This window comes from Drosophila teissieri, chromosome 2L (assembly GCF_016746235.2).
Source record: "Drosophila teissieri strain GT53w chromosome 2L, Prin_Dtei_1.1, whole genome shotgun sequence".
NCBI lineage: Eukaryota > Metazoa > Arthropoda > Insecta > Diptera > Drosophilidae > Drosophila > Drosophila teissieri.
Window position 1 is genome coordinate 16,207,506 of NC_053029.1, and position 14,405 is coordinate 16,221,910.

Genomic DNA, 14,405 nt, shown 5'->3' on the forward strand with positions numbered 1-14,405 from the left:
CTAGCTGCATGTGTGTGTGAGTTCCATGTCGTGTGACTTTGGTCATGGTTATGACTCCTGACTCCTTCTCAGGTGTGTGCCTCCGGTCTCCTGCCCTTCACCTTTCCCTACTCTCGCCCATTACATCCTATTCCCACACTCGGCTCACATCGGCCACGCATTGTCCCTTTGTTCAGCCGCGCTGTCAGCTAAACAGTCAGCAGGATGCGCGAAAGTATAATAATTTGCAAACTTAGTTCACTTATTTGGTAGCTCATATTTATTTATATATTTTAAACGAATTATTTTAAACTTTTCTTTGAGATCAGCTAAATCCTTTTTAAAGAGCTTATAGATCACCTCTACGGTCACATTTTTTGCGTCGCATAAATCGCATACTGTTTAAAGGCAATCCGCACGACTCAGAGCAATAATTAATTTATTGCAGGAAATGAAATGCCGCAAAGTTTCTCACCTAGCGAGCGAATTTCGAAAATTCCAATTTCCCACGCCCCGCAAAATTTGGGCAAATTGCCAAGTGCCACCTGTGTGCCATCTCCGACTGCTCCCCAGCTTTCTCTATTCTCTATTATTTTGTCAAACGTATATTTATTACCGGAAATGTAAAACAACACGGTCGGGAGGATGGGGAAGGGTATCGGGAAGTTTCAGTGGCGGAGACACGTGAATTGCGACCAAAATGACAACGGTGGCAACAGATGCCAAATGAGCTGGGCTGCTGGGCTGGTGGGCTGGTGGCTCTATCTGCAGGATAACCAGTCCTGCCACCCACTGGTGGATGAGGGTCCTGCCTGCAATGGACAATTTTAATGGGAAATGAATTTAATTGATTTTCGCGTGGCATTTTGTTATTACAACCTAAATGAGATTTCCGTCTCTGAACAAATAAATGTCCTCGTATTCAATGGCTTCAATTATTAAAAAATGTATGTGCTTAAATTGGATTGGGCGAGAAAAGAACACTAGGCTTTTGTTTTGATTGAAAAAATTTAAAACAACACTTAAAGCTAAAACAACTTTGGGCGTTAATCTACCACGATTGAGAACTAAAGATTTGATATTGAACAAAAGTAATTTTAAAATGTATCCAAAGCTTTCAAACAAACAAACCCGAATTTTATATTTAAAATTTCTTTTTTTTTTGTAACTACCTAAAAATGGTTTGTCCTTTTAAAAAGAAAGTGTGCTTTAAGGTCTGTCTCTCGAAATTCGAGAACAGTTTCAGAATGGACGCGGTGCGGAAAGCTGCGAAATACATTTCCGTGTTTTGCTTATTTGTTCCAACAGATGTTGCAGTTATAACCAGTTGCCGTTTGTTTGGCCCCATTATGTGTTTCAATGTGGTCGCCATTGGATTGGTTTAGTTTTGTTGTAAAATGTTTATTTCGGCGAAGTTTCTGATTGCGTAGATTGGTGCCCCACTTTGAAGCAAACGGACAACTCAGAGAATATTACTGAATATTATTGAACATTAATCAGTGATTGTTTAAAATTTAATTAAATCTTAGGTAGGACTTTATATACATAGATGATGGAAATGTATGTCAGTATATCTAAAAATATAATTCATTACATTGAGAATTTTCAAAAATGAACCTTTAATTGGTATGCGAATAAGAGAACATATGCAAACCATGTGTAACTAAAACCGAACAATTTAGAATAAATGAACACTAAACCACGAGGGCCTCGCCACTGCCAAAAGTGGTTTATGCACCACCGAGTGGAGCTGCTATCACTGTTAAATTTCGACGGCCACCGCAGCCTATTTATAAACATTTACCCCAGTTTAACGCACATCCTGCGAGGCAAGGGATATAAATGTATTTGTGTGCGCGGAGTGAAATGGCTATTGGCATTTTGGCCAAAGGCCGCATATCCGCTTGTGGTGGACCACAAACGCTGCGGCTTCTTGGTAGGCCCGCGAGTTTCTACCGCACCAGCGGCAATACAGCTAGATTGTCATTGGCATTGCTCCCTGCTGCTGGGGTCACCGAAAAACAAAGAAAAACGTAAATGTCAATAATCACGTGAGCGACATTTATCAGACCATTAAACCATCATTTTTACAGGCTTCCTGCTGTTTGTTGCGTAACGAAAGGTTGGTTAATCCCGTGGAAAAAAGCGGCTTAAATGTCACTTCAATCAGTTAACCGTGCTCAAAGCTAAAACAAAGAAATAATAAATTACCAGCGCATTACTTTATTTCTCATTTCTTGTTCATCTCTTGCACCTTTTGTATATAAAATTTAAATTTTGATTGTAAAACTGCTGCCTCAATCGAATTTAGTTGACTTGCATAGTTATGTATATCGTGGCCTTTGTTACAAGAAGACAATCATCGCATTAAGAGTAGCAACTGCCGTCCGCGGTGCAAACAACCAGCGAGGCTGCAAGTTCTGTGTGCTCTGAGCACAATGAAAATTCAATTACTTTATTTTTCTGTATCCTCATCCGATTTCGGCCACCCGCCCATATGTTTCATCGCCATGTGCCGGCCACAAAACAAACACACCCACCCATTTTCCACCTCCGCCCACCGGACAAGCACACGAACGCGATGCACCTGTCAGTTACTCTAAACACCAAACATTTTCCACCCTTTTTTACTCGCGAAATTACATAGAAATTTCCACCCGAATCCGGCAAAGAGTGCATTTGAAAAAGCCAGAAAAAAAAGGGAAAAGAACGCCCCTCTGGCCCACCTCTCAACTGGCGCCCATTGCACACATTTGCGGCTCTTCGCATGAGCGAGCAACTTTACTTGCCAAATCTCCAAAGAACACACCGAACTTCTTCCAGTATCCTTTTTTTCGCTCTGCTCCTCTTTTCTCTATTTTCTATTTCTATGCCGGCTTTCTTTTGGCTGGGCTGTTTTTTTGGCCACGTTATCTGCGAGCGGGAGTGCGAATGAGTTGGAGATGTGAGCGTGACTGCAAGTATATTAGTTACCGAGTTTGCTGGCCTTCATATATATCTTAATCAGAAAAGGTTGTAGCAAACTAAATAACTTGACATTTTAGTATTTGAAAATATTTTTAAAAATATCTAAAGCAAAGAAGCTTTTAGCATATGCCATCCCTAATAGGTGATTAGTTTCTGGATCCCGAATCTCCCTTTTCCAGCATGTCTGCGGGTTTTTGGGAAGACAGATGCATTTGTGAGCGTAGGCAAGAAAATCGGTCTCAGGCGAGGGGGAATTTCAGTTTGCGGACTGGCTTCCGTCGGTGCTTTTTAGCTTTTAGTTAAATAGCACTCCGTTTTGTGTCTGCCATACTGCTACTATGTACCATTCTGCGAATAGCAGTTTTAGCCTGCAGTTTGCCCACGTTTTTGGCACTCGGTCTGATTGGCAACATGTCAGTCCTAGGATCGCAACTAAACAAGATGGGGCTACTGTGGCAAAGAAAGACATTCGGAAATCGATTCGACTTGGTGGGAAATCGGCCTAACTAATTGCATTTGAACGGAAAAGACTTTTACAATTTGCACACATTTTTATTTTCATTGGTGGACTGACACATCTGCATTGCACAGTTATGCTTGATGACATGTTCCTAGTGTTAACAATTCTTCGTCTGATGATGGTTGCAGAGGCGAATAAACTCGATCCAAGTAAGTCGAAGCTATAGCTCCCATCCATTAACAACCTTTTAGCTAATAAGCCTTTTGCTAGTAAATTGAATGTAAATATGAAAGAAATAAGATTTTTGCAATATGTTCCAGTTTAAATCCAGTTCCAGTTGTAAACTTTAAATGTTTATTAATCAAATTAATTAATTTTGAGGCTAAGAAATGTAATAAAATATATTATTAAAGCCTTACTAATTTTTTAGGTTATTGCAATAGACGTTTTAGTTTGGATTGCAAACTACGACAACTGAAATGGTTTCACAACCCAAAGCTTGGCCTCTGCCTGCGCAAACTGACTTGTCGAAGCGGATTTGAGTATCGATCCGACTGCGCACGCACTTGCATTATGTCTGCCAAAAAGAAGCACACCGAGTCAGCTAAAATTCTTGATTTGATAAACAGAATGTTGGTTAAATACAGGGAAAGTGAATGGAAAAAGAAGCTGAAAACAACGAAAATGCCGACCTTGCCAACTACATCAATGGTTACATCGTCTACTTTATTATCAGTAACCATTCCAGAAACTACTACTGCTGGTGACGATGAGCCAGATCTGGAAACCACCACCCCATATCCGGAGGAACTTACTGTAGACGATTCTTTCGAAGGACATTCGAACACTACAACACTAACAAAGAGAACAACGCAAAGGAGGACTACAACACGCAGTAGTACCTCTACAAAGAAGAAAGCTGGTAAAATTATCTTGGGGACAGTGAAAATTGGCTTTATTTCTAAAATTATAGGATGGGGTAAAGGAAAGGGATAAGCTATTTATTTATTAAAAGTGATATCACATGTTCCCTTTATGGATTGCGAACGTATATTTTATTACATTGCTTTATTTCATCAATTAGAGCACCTTAGGCTTTACGGACTGTTAGTTAATCACTTGTATTTCTAGAAAAACTACTTTGCATACAATACGTGCAAAGGTAAAAAAGAAAACAGAAATAAGAATGACTTATTTTCTCGTTTTGAAGAGCCACAAAAACTTAATTATGAAGCATTTATAGCGGGAAATAAACCTCCTGTTGCCTCTCAGGATAATTACGGAACACGAAACAACAACAACATTATGAACAACACAACAGAGGGAACAAAAAATGTCACCCAACAACAACAAATAACCGCAACTACTTAGCAACATTATACACTTCCGTGCCAGCATCAGGATCTGCAAACCCCACCCCCCAAACGTAATTATTGTTGCGGTAAATGCCACACCCCCACACCCACGCCCCCAAAACCCACAGCCACGCCCCCCGCCGGCGACCTGCTCGACCACAGAACAGGCTTTTAAATTTTTCTATACACAAGAAGAAAATAGTTCTTCGACTACTTAATACCCCAAACTTAAAGATACTTATTCCCTGTGTAAAGTAATGTAGAATGTAATGTAAAAGGTGTAACATGTAAGGTAAGGTAATGAAAGTAGTTCCCTATTTCCTAAGATAACAAATGGATGTTAAACACTCCAAGGAACAAGAGATTTAATTACACATGATCGGAAACTACGAGAGGTATGACAAGCTATCTCAGAACGTATATACCCCAACTGTAAGCGGTACGAGAGAAGAGTCGGAAAACAAACGGACAGAGTGGGTGCTAAAGAGTGAGCGCGAAAGAGAGGTATATATGTCAGCGTGCCGCGAAAATTAATCCATTTGCTGTGACAATGACTTTTATGCGGTTTCCAGAAACGCGACGGTGGCCACCACCATCCGGAATCGCCGACGCTGGCCAGGAAGCCAGTGTTTCACCCAGTCTGTTGGCAAAGTCAAGCCGCGGCCAATGCGGGTGAAGCCAGGGTGAAACTTGGTGGAAATAGGCAAAGGTAGTCTGGGAAAAAATTCGACTGGGCGGCTTCCCAAAGCTGCGACATGTAAATATTTGGCGACATTTATAAAAAATGTTTTCGGACAGCCCCGAGCTCCTTTTTTCGACCGAACGCGAAGCCTTATCAAAGCAATTATCTCTAAGATGCCTCGTCGGCGACCTGCCCGCCCCTTCTGGTTAGCAAAGGAGAGCCAGAGCGCACAGTGGAACAAAGTCGTATCCAACAGATACGCTCTATATAAAATCTAACAACAATTTAAATGAAAGCACATTAATATAACGTTTTATCTTTAAACCTAAAAAAAAACACTTCTGGCTGTTAACTGAGCCATTTGGTATCAATACCATTTGGTATCTATATCTTTAATCAAAAGTTACCTTTTTGCAACCACTGTGATTCGCTGACAATGACAGTGACCGTCGTCTGCTTTTGTGAATTGGACCCTCCGGTTGCCTTTGCCGCCTTTGTTTGATTTGGAACAGTAACGGAGACAAAGTACATAACATTTCTCTTGATTTGCTCTATCTCCTTCCCGGACCACCATTTTTGCGGCGGATTTGGCAAATGCCGAAAATTGTCAAATGTTGCGGTCAATTTGTGGGGTCAAAAGGAAGTGGAGCGAGGCGAGGATATTTAATGGTGTTTAAAGGAGACCAGGAAAACCAAATCCCTACTCCACACTACGCTTGAGCGGGGTTAGAAGTTAATCAAGGTGATAAGATAGGTAACTACCGTTCAATTTATTGGATTACAAAAATTAAAAGAAGACATAAAAAGTAGCAATAGCAATTCAAAGACACCTCACAATTTGCTACATACTTATCAATTTTATTGGCAGACTTAAGATTTATACAAGATCTTTTAAATTCTTTTCTCTTAAAATACGATTATTTACATGAGCGAATATGGTTTGTCTTCTCTGATGATGGATCAACCAAAGATGTTTTGCTTGATGGCAGCCCAAACTCCCTGGCCCCGTTTCGGGGTCAACTCGTTCTCGATTTCCTTGTGATACTGTTCCCGGAGCAGAGGGTCACTAGGTCCCCAATTCTTCTTCGGCGTAAAGGCTCCACGGATTTTCGCACCCAAACTCTGACCTGGGTCTCGAACAATGGCCACAATCATCCATATGGGCAGCTGGAGAATTCCGAAGGCCGTTATCAGCCAGCCAATAGCTAAAGAAAAAGGTGTATTAAATATGGGTGTCTTCAATGAACAACCACTACTTACAGTAAGCCCAATTTGGATAGACAATGTTGTTGTAGGTTAGAGGTTCGTAGGTCGCATAGAAGTAGATCAGAATAACAGTCATGATCAGCGGAGTAAAGATGCTCCAGCAGAGCCGCCAGTACAGGCCCACTTTGCGACCCAGCATGAACTCAATGTCCTTGCACAGGCGGTCTGTGCCATAGATCCATCCAATGGTGTACAGCTCTGCGATTCCCAGTACCAGAGCAATCATCGAGGCGCCAAAGAAGTCCACAAGAGTCAGCATATACTGACCGCCCTGAAATATACAAGAGTTATTTGAAAACTTGTAAAATATTTAGATTTTGAATACTTACCGGTGTTATGTACACTAGTCCAATGAAGAAGCTGACAACCGCTATGAGCAGCGAGCACTGCCACTGGCCAAAGTTGGGAAACCGATCCCGAATGGCGGTCACCGAGCAGGAGGTCATGGCAATATTCGATCCTATGCCCAAAACGAAGAGCATGAGGAAGAACAGCACCGAGAAGATCTGTGGCAGCTGCTTGAACTTGGCAATGGCATCGGGATATGAGATGAAGGCCAGTCCGGCACCGCCCTTCACCACTGAACCGATGTCATCGGTTCCGATTTCGTGGGCCAGATGGCCGAGGATACCGAAGATCGTGAATCCAGCCAACAGAGAGGTCATGGTGTCCAGACCCGTCACAATCGCCGCATCCCTATGTACGTTGTGGCCGAACTTGTTGAACGAGGAGTACATGATGATGTTGCCAAAACAAACGGACAGCGAGTAGAAGCACTGGGTTACAGCCGCATACCAGACCTTGGGGTCCAGAATCTTTTCCCATTGCGGCTTTATGAAGTAGTATATGCCGTCTATTGATCCGGGCAGAGTTACAGCTCGCACCAGAAGGACACCCATGATGACGTACGGGAAGAGGGCCAGGAAGTAGGATGCCTTTCCAGAACTCTTCACTCCGCGACGAATGATGAAGAACACACAGGCCCAGGCGATGAAGAGCCCGATGACCAACTCCCAGTTGGGCAGGCCGATTCCATCCTCGATATTTGGTTTCTCGTGCAGCACTTCCGTACTACAGGGGAAGGATAGCATTTAGTCAGCACAAATGTCATTAAGTTTAGACCACCACCAAGTATTAAAATTAAAAAAAAAAAGTTAACACTAAACTAGTATTTTCATGCAGCTATCATGCTTTACTCGAAGTTCACTAAATGACCATCACCCTTTTTTTAATAAGATTTTGAAAACTGATTACCCAAAAAAAGCGTGGGTAAGATTACAGAAAGAAAATTGTTCTGTGTCCAGAAAAATACTTTAAGCCTTAGTAAACTTGGAAGACGATATTAGTCATACAAATAGTCATTCTGTGAATTTCTTAACAGTACCCCGACACTTAGAACTTACACAAAGTACCATTCCGAACTGGTAATGACCCGATCGTTCAGTGATTTCATTGTGTAATTTTGCGGGCTCTGATCAACGCCTTCCACTCGAGACCAATTACTCGCATCGGGGGCTGAGTTGATGCAGTGGACACCCCATTCCGCACGGCATGTGGACCAGGGCAATGGGTTGCGAAATGATTCAATGAAATATCGGCCAATTATCGCTACCAGGGCGGCATAGTAAGTGCTGAGCATGAACACCTGGAAAGCCTGGCCAGCTCCGACACCTTAATCCATTAGATTACAAACGAGTTACGAAACGAGAAGAAAGAGTTGAAACACAAATCAAATGGGATAGAAGAGAGTTTTGGGTGCATTTGGACTCGGATATGATGGTTGAATGATTAGGAAAAGAAGCTTAATACATAAATGTGTTAGTGAGGAGCAGCCATTGGTTCCTTGGCAAGGATTCTCTGACATAGTAAAGAGTTATTTTCAGTCATTTCCTTAGTACACATTTTAATAACATTACTAACAATAGGGATTATATAGTCAAATATCCTTATGATCAGCTTACTAAGTTAAGAAATGGTTACGTCTTGAGAATAAGAACATTTAAATGTTAAAACTTTCCTCTTTTTTATAATATCTTAGTTAGTGTAAAAATATCTGTTTAATTTATATTTTTTTCGTTAAAGTTATGTGGCTATTTCATTTGTAAAATATAGTTAAAGTATTTATGTTAAGGTCGTGACTTTTGAGAGAGTTCAAGGATTGCATCCAATCACGTGTTTATAATACTTCAAGTTTAGGTCAAGGCCATACTTTGTTGTGATTCAGTTATTCAATCTGAAATTGGAGGCAGATATTGACGATGGTGATGGTTGTCAATTGAACTGCCAGTGGACGGTTTCACTGTCTGTTTGGCTGTTGCAATCGCATCGGTCTATTGCAGCCACTGCAGCACAATTGAAGGCAATGGGTGCCATAATTGTCGCCAGAGGGATGCGGGCACTCATTCAATTAGTCGCGTAATAAAGCGGACATTCCGCGCCTTTGTCGGCCGGGCCATAAACTTGAGTATGCCGTTGTGATTGCGAGTTCCGAGCCGCGATAAGATTACCCACAGTGCACAGTCACCCACACATACCCGTAACACCATCGAAAAACATGCCACTGCAACACCACCAACCAATCCACAATGACACAGGCAACCGGAGGGCAACAACCACAGGGAGAGAGAGCAAACCACTTACAGAAAATACAACTCCGCGGATGCCACGGGCTGCCGCTGGGGCAACCTATCCATGTCCATGGGGCTGGCCAGCTGGGAGGTGTTACCCAGACTGGACGCCACGCAGAAGGATTCCCATTCCGGTCGGCACTCGGACCAGGGCAACGGCGACCGGAACGATTCGTACAGATAGCGCAGGGTTATGCCCATTATGGCCACATAGTAGGTGGTCACCATGGATATAGATATCACCTGGCCGATTCCGACACCTATAGATGTGGTCGCGTATTTGGGACACGAGCGGGCGAGTTGATGAACAGAATGACGATGTAGACTCTGCAGTTCGCTATTGTCATGCTCTTGCTTATAAGGGGTAGTTTTAAAATCACACATTTATGTCTTGATTGAATGGTTCTTTTACAGTTTTTCATATTTTTAAGAGAATTTGTGATATTCAGATAACGAGTTATTGAGACAAAGTCTATATGGAAACATATTACAATTATATATTAGACTTTTCCTAAAATACATTTAACCGATTATTAAAGAGGTTACATTGACCTTAAACAAGTTTCTAATTGCATTTTTTTGGAATAGTGAATCCCCACAAGAGTATGACATCTTCGAACTGACTGCACTGAAAGCTGGTCCGCTTACCTTTCATCGCCGGGCACAAATCGAACACTTTAACCGAACCGCGACTGGAAAACTGGCCAATAACCATTTCCAGATAGTAAATCGGTTTGCCAATCAGGAACAGCACAATGAGATATGGTATGAGGAAGGCGCCACCGCCATTATCGAGGGCAGTGAAGGGGAATCGCCACACGTTTCCCAGACCCACGGACATGGCGATGCAGGACATCAGGAACTCCGCGCCCTTGCCCCATGTGGCACGCTCCTCCGGCACTTTGGCTGCCTCCTGGTCATCGGAATTACTTCGCAGCGCTGGACTGTTGGTCTATAGAACGGTGATTAGTTGGCTCGTGGATTATGTTCCGACCGTTTCACGGATAGCCTACCGAAATCTCCACTGTGCTGGCCGTACTGCGTCCGTCGTCGCCCACGAATCCTTGATTTTGGTGGTTCCTCTGCGACGTATCCATATTGCCACTAGATATCCAACTGAAATGATTCGTTCCGTTAGCAACGAGATGTGGACTAGAACTAAGGTAGATCGCTTTGGGATGTTCTTTGTTGAAGCTGTATAACTGACAATCAGACTAACCCACTGATCTTGTAGATAAGATATGATGTCACTGTCACGAGCCAGATAAACTTAGGTGGTTAATAGGATACAAAGAAAGACCCGCTGCATTGCCCTTTAGATACTGAGTTATGGCACTTGTCTGGCCACGATAAGACATCTAAGAAGTTAATCTTCTGAAAAGCTTACAAATTCTAAACGAGATTTCAAAGAATGTCGATTGGATATCGGCCTGTTCAGTTATACATTTTTCACCTTAAGGCCACTTAAAATACTTAGCTATACTTATCAATATAATACAACTTGTAAAAGTTATGGGCATCAATAAAATTATATAGCATTTTAGCCAAAATTTGCTATTTTTCGGAGGTAATCAATCAGTTTGGACATTTGCTAAAAACTACGTTTGCTTAATAAATCAATATTTATAATGCCTTGTGCCAAAGCTTGAACACTTTGTATACGAACTAAAGATAACGTCCTTTATTTACCGAATCACTTAAGCAATTTACACCTTGTTGGATTTACGACAGGAATCTGTTAATTGGTGTGGGAGATAAAACTGCTAAACCGTGAGTGATATAATGATATATGTGTACAAATTTATATGCATTTGTATGCACACAAAATATACATAGGTATGGTTGACTTGATGAACCGGTTGACTGTTGGAAAAATATTGACACGTATTGTTTGCATTAATTTACAATTATTAATTTGCCGTAAAGGAGCACGTTTTTTGATTGAAATTTCGCATGATAATTAATATTTATATTTATTGTGCTCAATATTGTGTCGAAATTGTTAAATTCTCTAGGGTTTTTGTTGTTAATATAAACTTTCGTTCTGCTTAAGTGAACGTGAAATAAGAAAATATAACAATTTCAAACTGTTTGTTAAATAGTTCCAATGCATTTATAATATAATATAAATTTGTATATATTGCCCAAAGGCTTGAATGACATTATGGTAAGCAAATGTATATATTTGTATACTTAAACACAAAACAGGTTGTTAGTCAAGCAAAAATTTCTAAAACCATTTTTGTATAAATTATACATTGAAAGAATATCAATTAAATCTTGAAAACAGACAATTTGGCAAAGGGTCAGAAACCCTTACTCATCTATTTTCAATACCTATTTGCACAAAACTCACTGGGAACCTGGACCAATTATTTATGATTGACGTCTAAATCCGCGATGAAACATTTGCATTTTTTATTTATGTGGTTCTCATTATAAAACTAGTTTTGAACTCTGCTTAAAAATGTTTACTTCTGAATGGTCGACGCCGCGACAAAAGTGATTTCCCCGCGGCGTGAGTCACAGCCATCAGAAGTATATTTTTTCTGGTTGTTTGTTCTTTGCATAAACTTTAGCGAATGGGTAACGTGACGTCATTAACTTCAGAGCTTCGAGATTGGTCAGAAGCAGATATTTCTGGTTCCATCTTAAATCAAGAGTTTTAAGACAAGCTAAAGAGCTTTAGGGAAATGAAATGCTTACATAAATGGCAAAATGTTTCGGTTATTTTCCTCTAAACAAGCAACCACTTTATTTTATTTATTTCTTTGTATTTTCCTGCATTGCAAACAGTTTTACACCTACATACATATATTCAAATGAATGGTTCAATAAAACGCATTCAAATTTGCTCAGTTTGGATTCCAAACACTTCAATCGGCTACCGTCTGGGCATTAGCATGCAAAAACGTGTTTTTGTATGGGCAACTTGTTGCGCTCAGTTCCAAAACAAACGTATGATAACGATCGATAGACGAACCACTCTTTATTATGCACGCATTCAGTGTTATGATTTTGATACCCACATTGCGTATACGTCACTGCCGTCATTATTGCCTTAGTGGTAACGGTGGAAAAGGTCAAATCATACTGAACGATTCGAAATACGCAAGAAGGTAATGGATGGTAAGGTTGAACACCTCATTTGACAGTAATAATTGAAAATGAAGTTGAAGTTCAAAATTCACATTTTGAACTACATATGTATGTATAAAACTTGTAACTTTAAGGTTGTATTTATTCCTAAGTCCCGAGTCTCAAGGACGTGCCTGGTGCAGCTTAATGCGATCCCTGCTTCCTGAGCTGATTTATGGGGTCTTACCCGGTTTGTTTTAGCCACTTCTTACACTCGATATTCTTTGTACACTATAGGTAATTACACCTTCACTTCGGCTCACTTCACAGTGCGACAATTGGGCTTATGCTGATTTGCAGGTGTTGTTGTCCGTGGCAGTTGTTAATGTAGGTAAGGTACTGGTACAAGTTGGCTGAAACAGCTTTGAACCGGCTGAAGTTGTGATCACTTAAAACTCTTTGCCCAAGCCAAGGCTGCAAGTTACTTTAAAATGTTAAAAGTTATATTACTTTTAATGTTATTGTTTTGGATACTGTAGGGTTTAACTGATTGGCACACACGATATTGGCTATTTTGGAAAAGCTTCCGAGTCGAGAGTGTCGCATCCGAGAAACCCGTTATTATTGCAAGAGCCTTTGCCGCGAAACGCGTTTTCCGATCACGTGAGTCGAAAAGCCAAAAAGCCAAAAAGCCAAGCCGAGCGCCAGCAGCCAACTGAATGAGCCAGGGCAAGGTTTCCGTGGTTTTATTGTGAACTTGACTCTAGAGCCGTCGTCCGAGCCATCGTTACTGCCAGTAATATAGGTGAAAGCTCAACCTGCAGTTTGATGGTCACTGGGTTGGTGTCTATGACGACTGATCTTCCTCACATTGGTGGATAACTTGGCTAACTACCGTATAAGATACTTGATCTTTTCTAGAATGTGTAATACGAATATACTAGCTATATTTAAACAGTTTATAAATATTATATTAAATAATATTAAAATATATATTATTATATTATAATATTAAATTTAATTTTGAGCCATATAATAACTATACTTTTAACTAGTCAATTTAGGTAATAAGGTTTCTGGCAATTATGTTAAATTATTACTTACCTGAAGAGAGATAAATTCTTAGTTCCAAATCGTTTTGATTAAAAGTACCATATTGGTTGAATTACTTTAATTAATTAAAAACATAGAACCTTTTGTTATTTTTGGGAGACTTTATGCTAGATCTAAAGTTGACTGCTTTAAGCGACGGGCTGAAGCTTGCCTAGAGCCCTGGGCTATGCACTTCCACTTTTCTCATTACGCACACCAAATACACAAATACACACATAGACCCATTGTTCGTATTTGGGCAGCCGGAGCACGAGGAGCAGTAGCTGAGCAAAACAACACAAATTGTTATGATAAAAGTTTTTATCAAGTTTCGCTTCGTTTTTGTGTGTCGTCATCATCTTGGAATTGGTCTAGCTCCGCCGTAGATTTCCCCCATAAGATAGCAAAAACGCCGGAGAGCGAGCAAGTTCTTCGTGGGCTAGCTGGAAAATGCATAAAACAAAGACCTCAGGGCATTTGGTCCGAGAAAGTGGTGTGTGTGGTGTGGTTTGTCTCATAAAATGTTAACTACTTGCAAAAATACTGCTAACTGGTAAAACTTTAAGCCAAAAATCATTAAGTCTGCACAGAGCATTTTGCCGATGAGCTCGAGACCGAGACTATGGACAAGGACAACGTGTTGGGGGCAAGGACTTGGCTTGTTTTATGCTAGGGAATCGGTTGCATGGCCATTTTGCGGTCCACTCCGAGCCACCGGGGATTTTCTAGACGCCCTTCTCAAATGCAACATTCAGGGTTCATCCCATATTGCCATTTCAGTGGGTCTCGGCTTTTGTCATTATGACTGGGACCTTGGGGGTGACAAAACTGGACCAACGGGCCAAAGTGTCCACTTCTCAGAGCGCAGCCAAATGGACCGCCCTATGTGTGAGCTCCCT

At 41.0% G+C, this 14,405-nt stretch overlaps 2 protein-coding genes across 5 annotated transcripts; one reads left to right on the plus strand and one right to left on the minus strand.

Moving 5' to 3' along the window:
- Positions 1–3,494: 3,494 nt before the first annotated feature.
- LOC122619798 lies at positions 3,495–4,457 on the plus strand. Its single transcript, XM_043796941.1, has 2 exons — positions 3,495–3,615; positions 3,837–4,457. The coding sequence occupies exons 1-2, from the start codon at positions 3,540–3,542 to the stop codon at positions 4,400–4,402; spliced, it is 642 nt and encodes a 213-aa protein (XP_043652876.1). The 5' UTR covers positions 3,495–3,539; the 3' UTR covers positions 4,403–4,457.
- A 1,823-nt stretch (positions 4,458–6,280) lies between these two features.
- LOC122619779 (sodium-dependent nutrient amino acid transporter 1) lies at positions 6,281–13,117 on the minus strand. Of its 4 annotated transcripts, none has more exons than XM_043796910.1 (7): positions 12,662–13,117; positions 10,350–10,452; positions 9,985–10,288; positions 8,113–8,380; positions 7,039–7,780; positions 6,704–6,980; positions 6,281–6,648 (listed from the first exon to the last, which is right to left on the minus strand). In XM_043796910.1, exons 2-7 carry the CDS (start codon positions 10,431–10,433, stop codon positions 6,404–6,406), a joined length of 1,920 nt encoding a protein of 639 aa, XP_043652845.1. In that variant the 5' UTR covers positions 10,434–10,452; positions 12,662–13,117; the 3' UTR covers positions 6,281–6,403. The 4 variants fall into 4 exon arrangements, with proteins under 4 accessions (XP_043652845.1, XP_043652854.1, XP_043652837.1 ...); XM_043796919.1 differs by lacking the exon at positions 12,662–13,117 and adding an exon at positions 10,556–10,709; XM_043796902.1 differs by lacking the exon at positions 12,662–13,117 and having other exon boundaries at positions 10,350–10,494.
- Positions 13,118–14,405: the final 1,288 nt, after the last annotated feature.

Excerpts from the sequence above, each read along its gene's own strand:
- LOC122619779 (XM_043796910.1), bottom strand. The coding sequence starts at position 10,433 with ATGGATACGTCGCAGAGGAACCACCAAAATCAAGGATTCGTGGGCGAC. Across the intron at positions 7,781-8,112 it reads AGTTCGGAATGGTACTTTGT|TACGGAAGTGCTGCACGAGA; the intron begins GTAAGTTCTAAG and ends CTTCCCCTGTAG. Across the intron at positions 6,649-6,703 it reads CTATCCAAATTGGGCTTACT|CTATTGGCTGGCTGATAACG; the intron begins GTAAGTAGTGGT and ends CTTTTTCTTTAG.
- LOC122619798 (XM_043796941.1), top strand. The coding sequence starts at position 3,540 with ATGCTTGATGACATGTTCCTAGTGTTAACAATTCTTCGTCTGATGATG. Across the intron at positions 3,616-3,836 it reads GGCGAATAAACTCGATCCAA|GTTATTGCAATAGACGTTTT; the intron begins GTAAGTCGAAGC and ends CTAATTTTTTAG.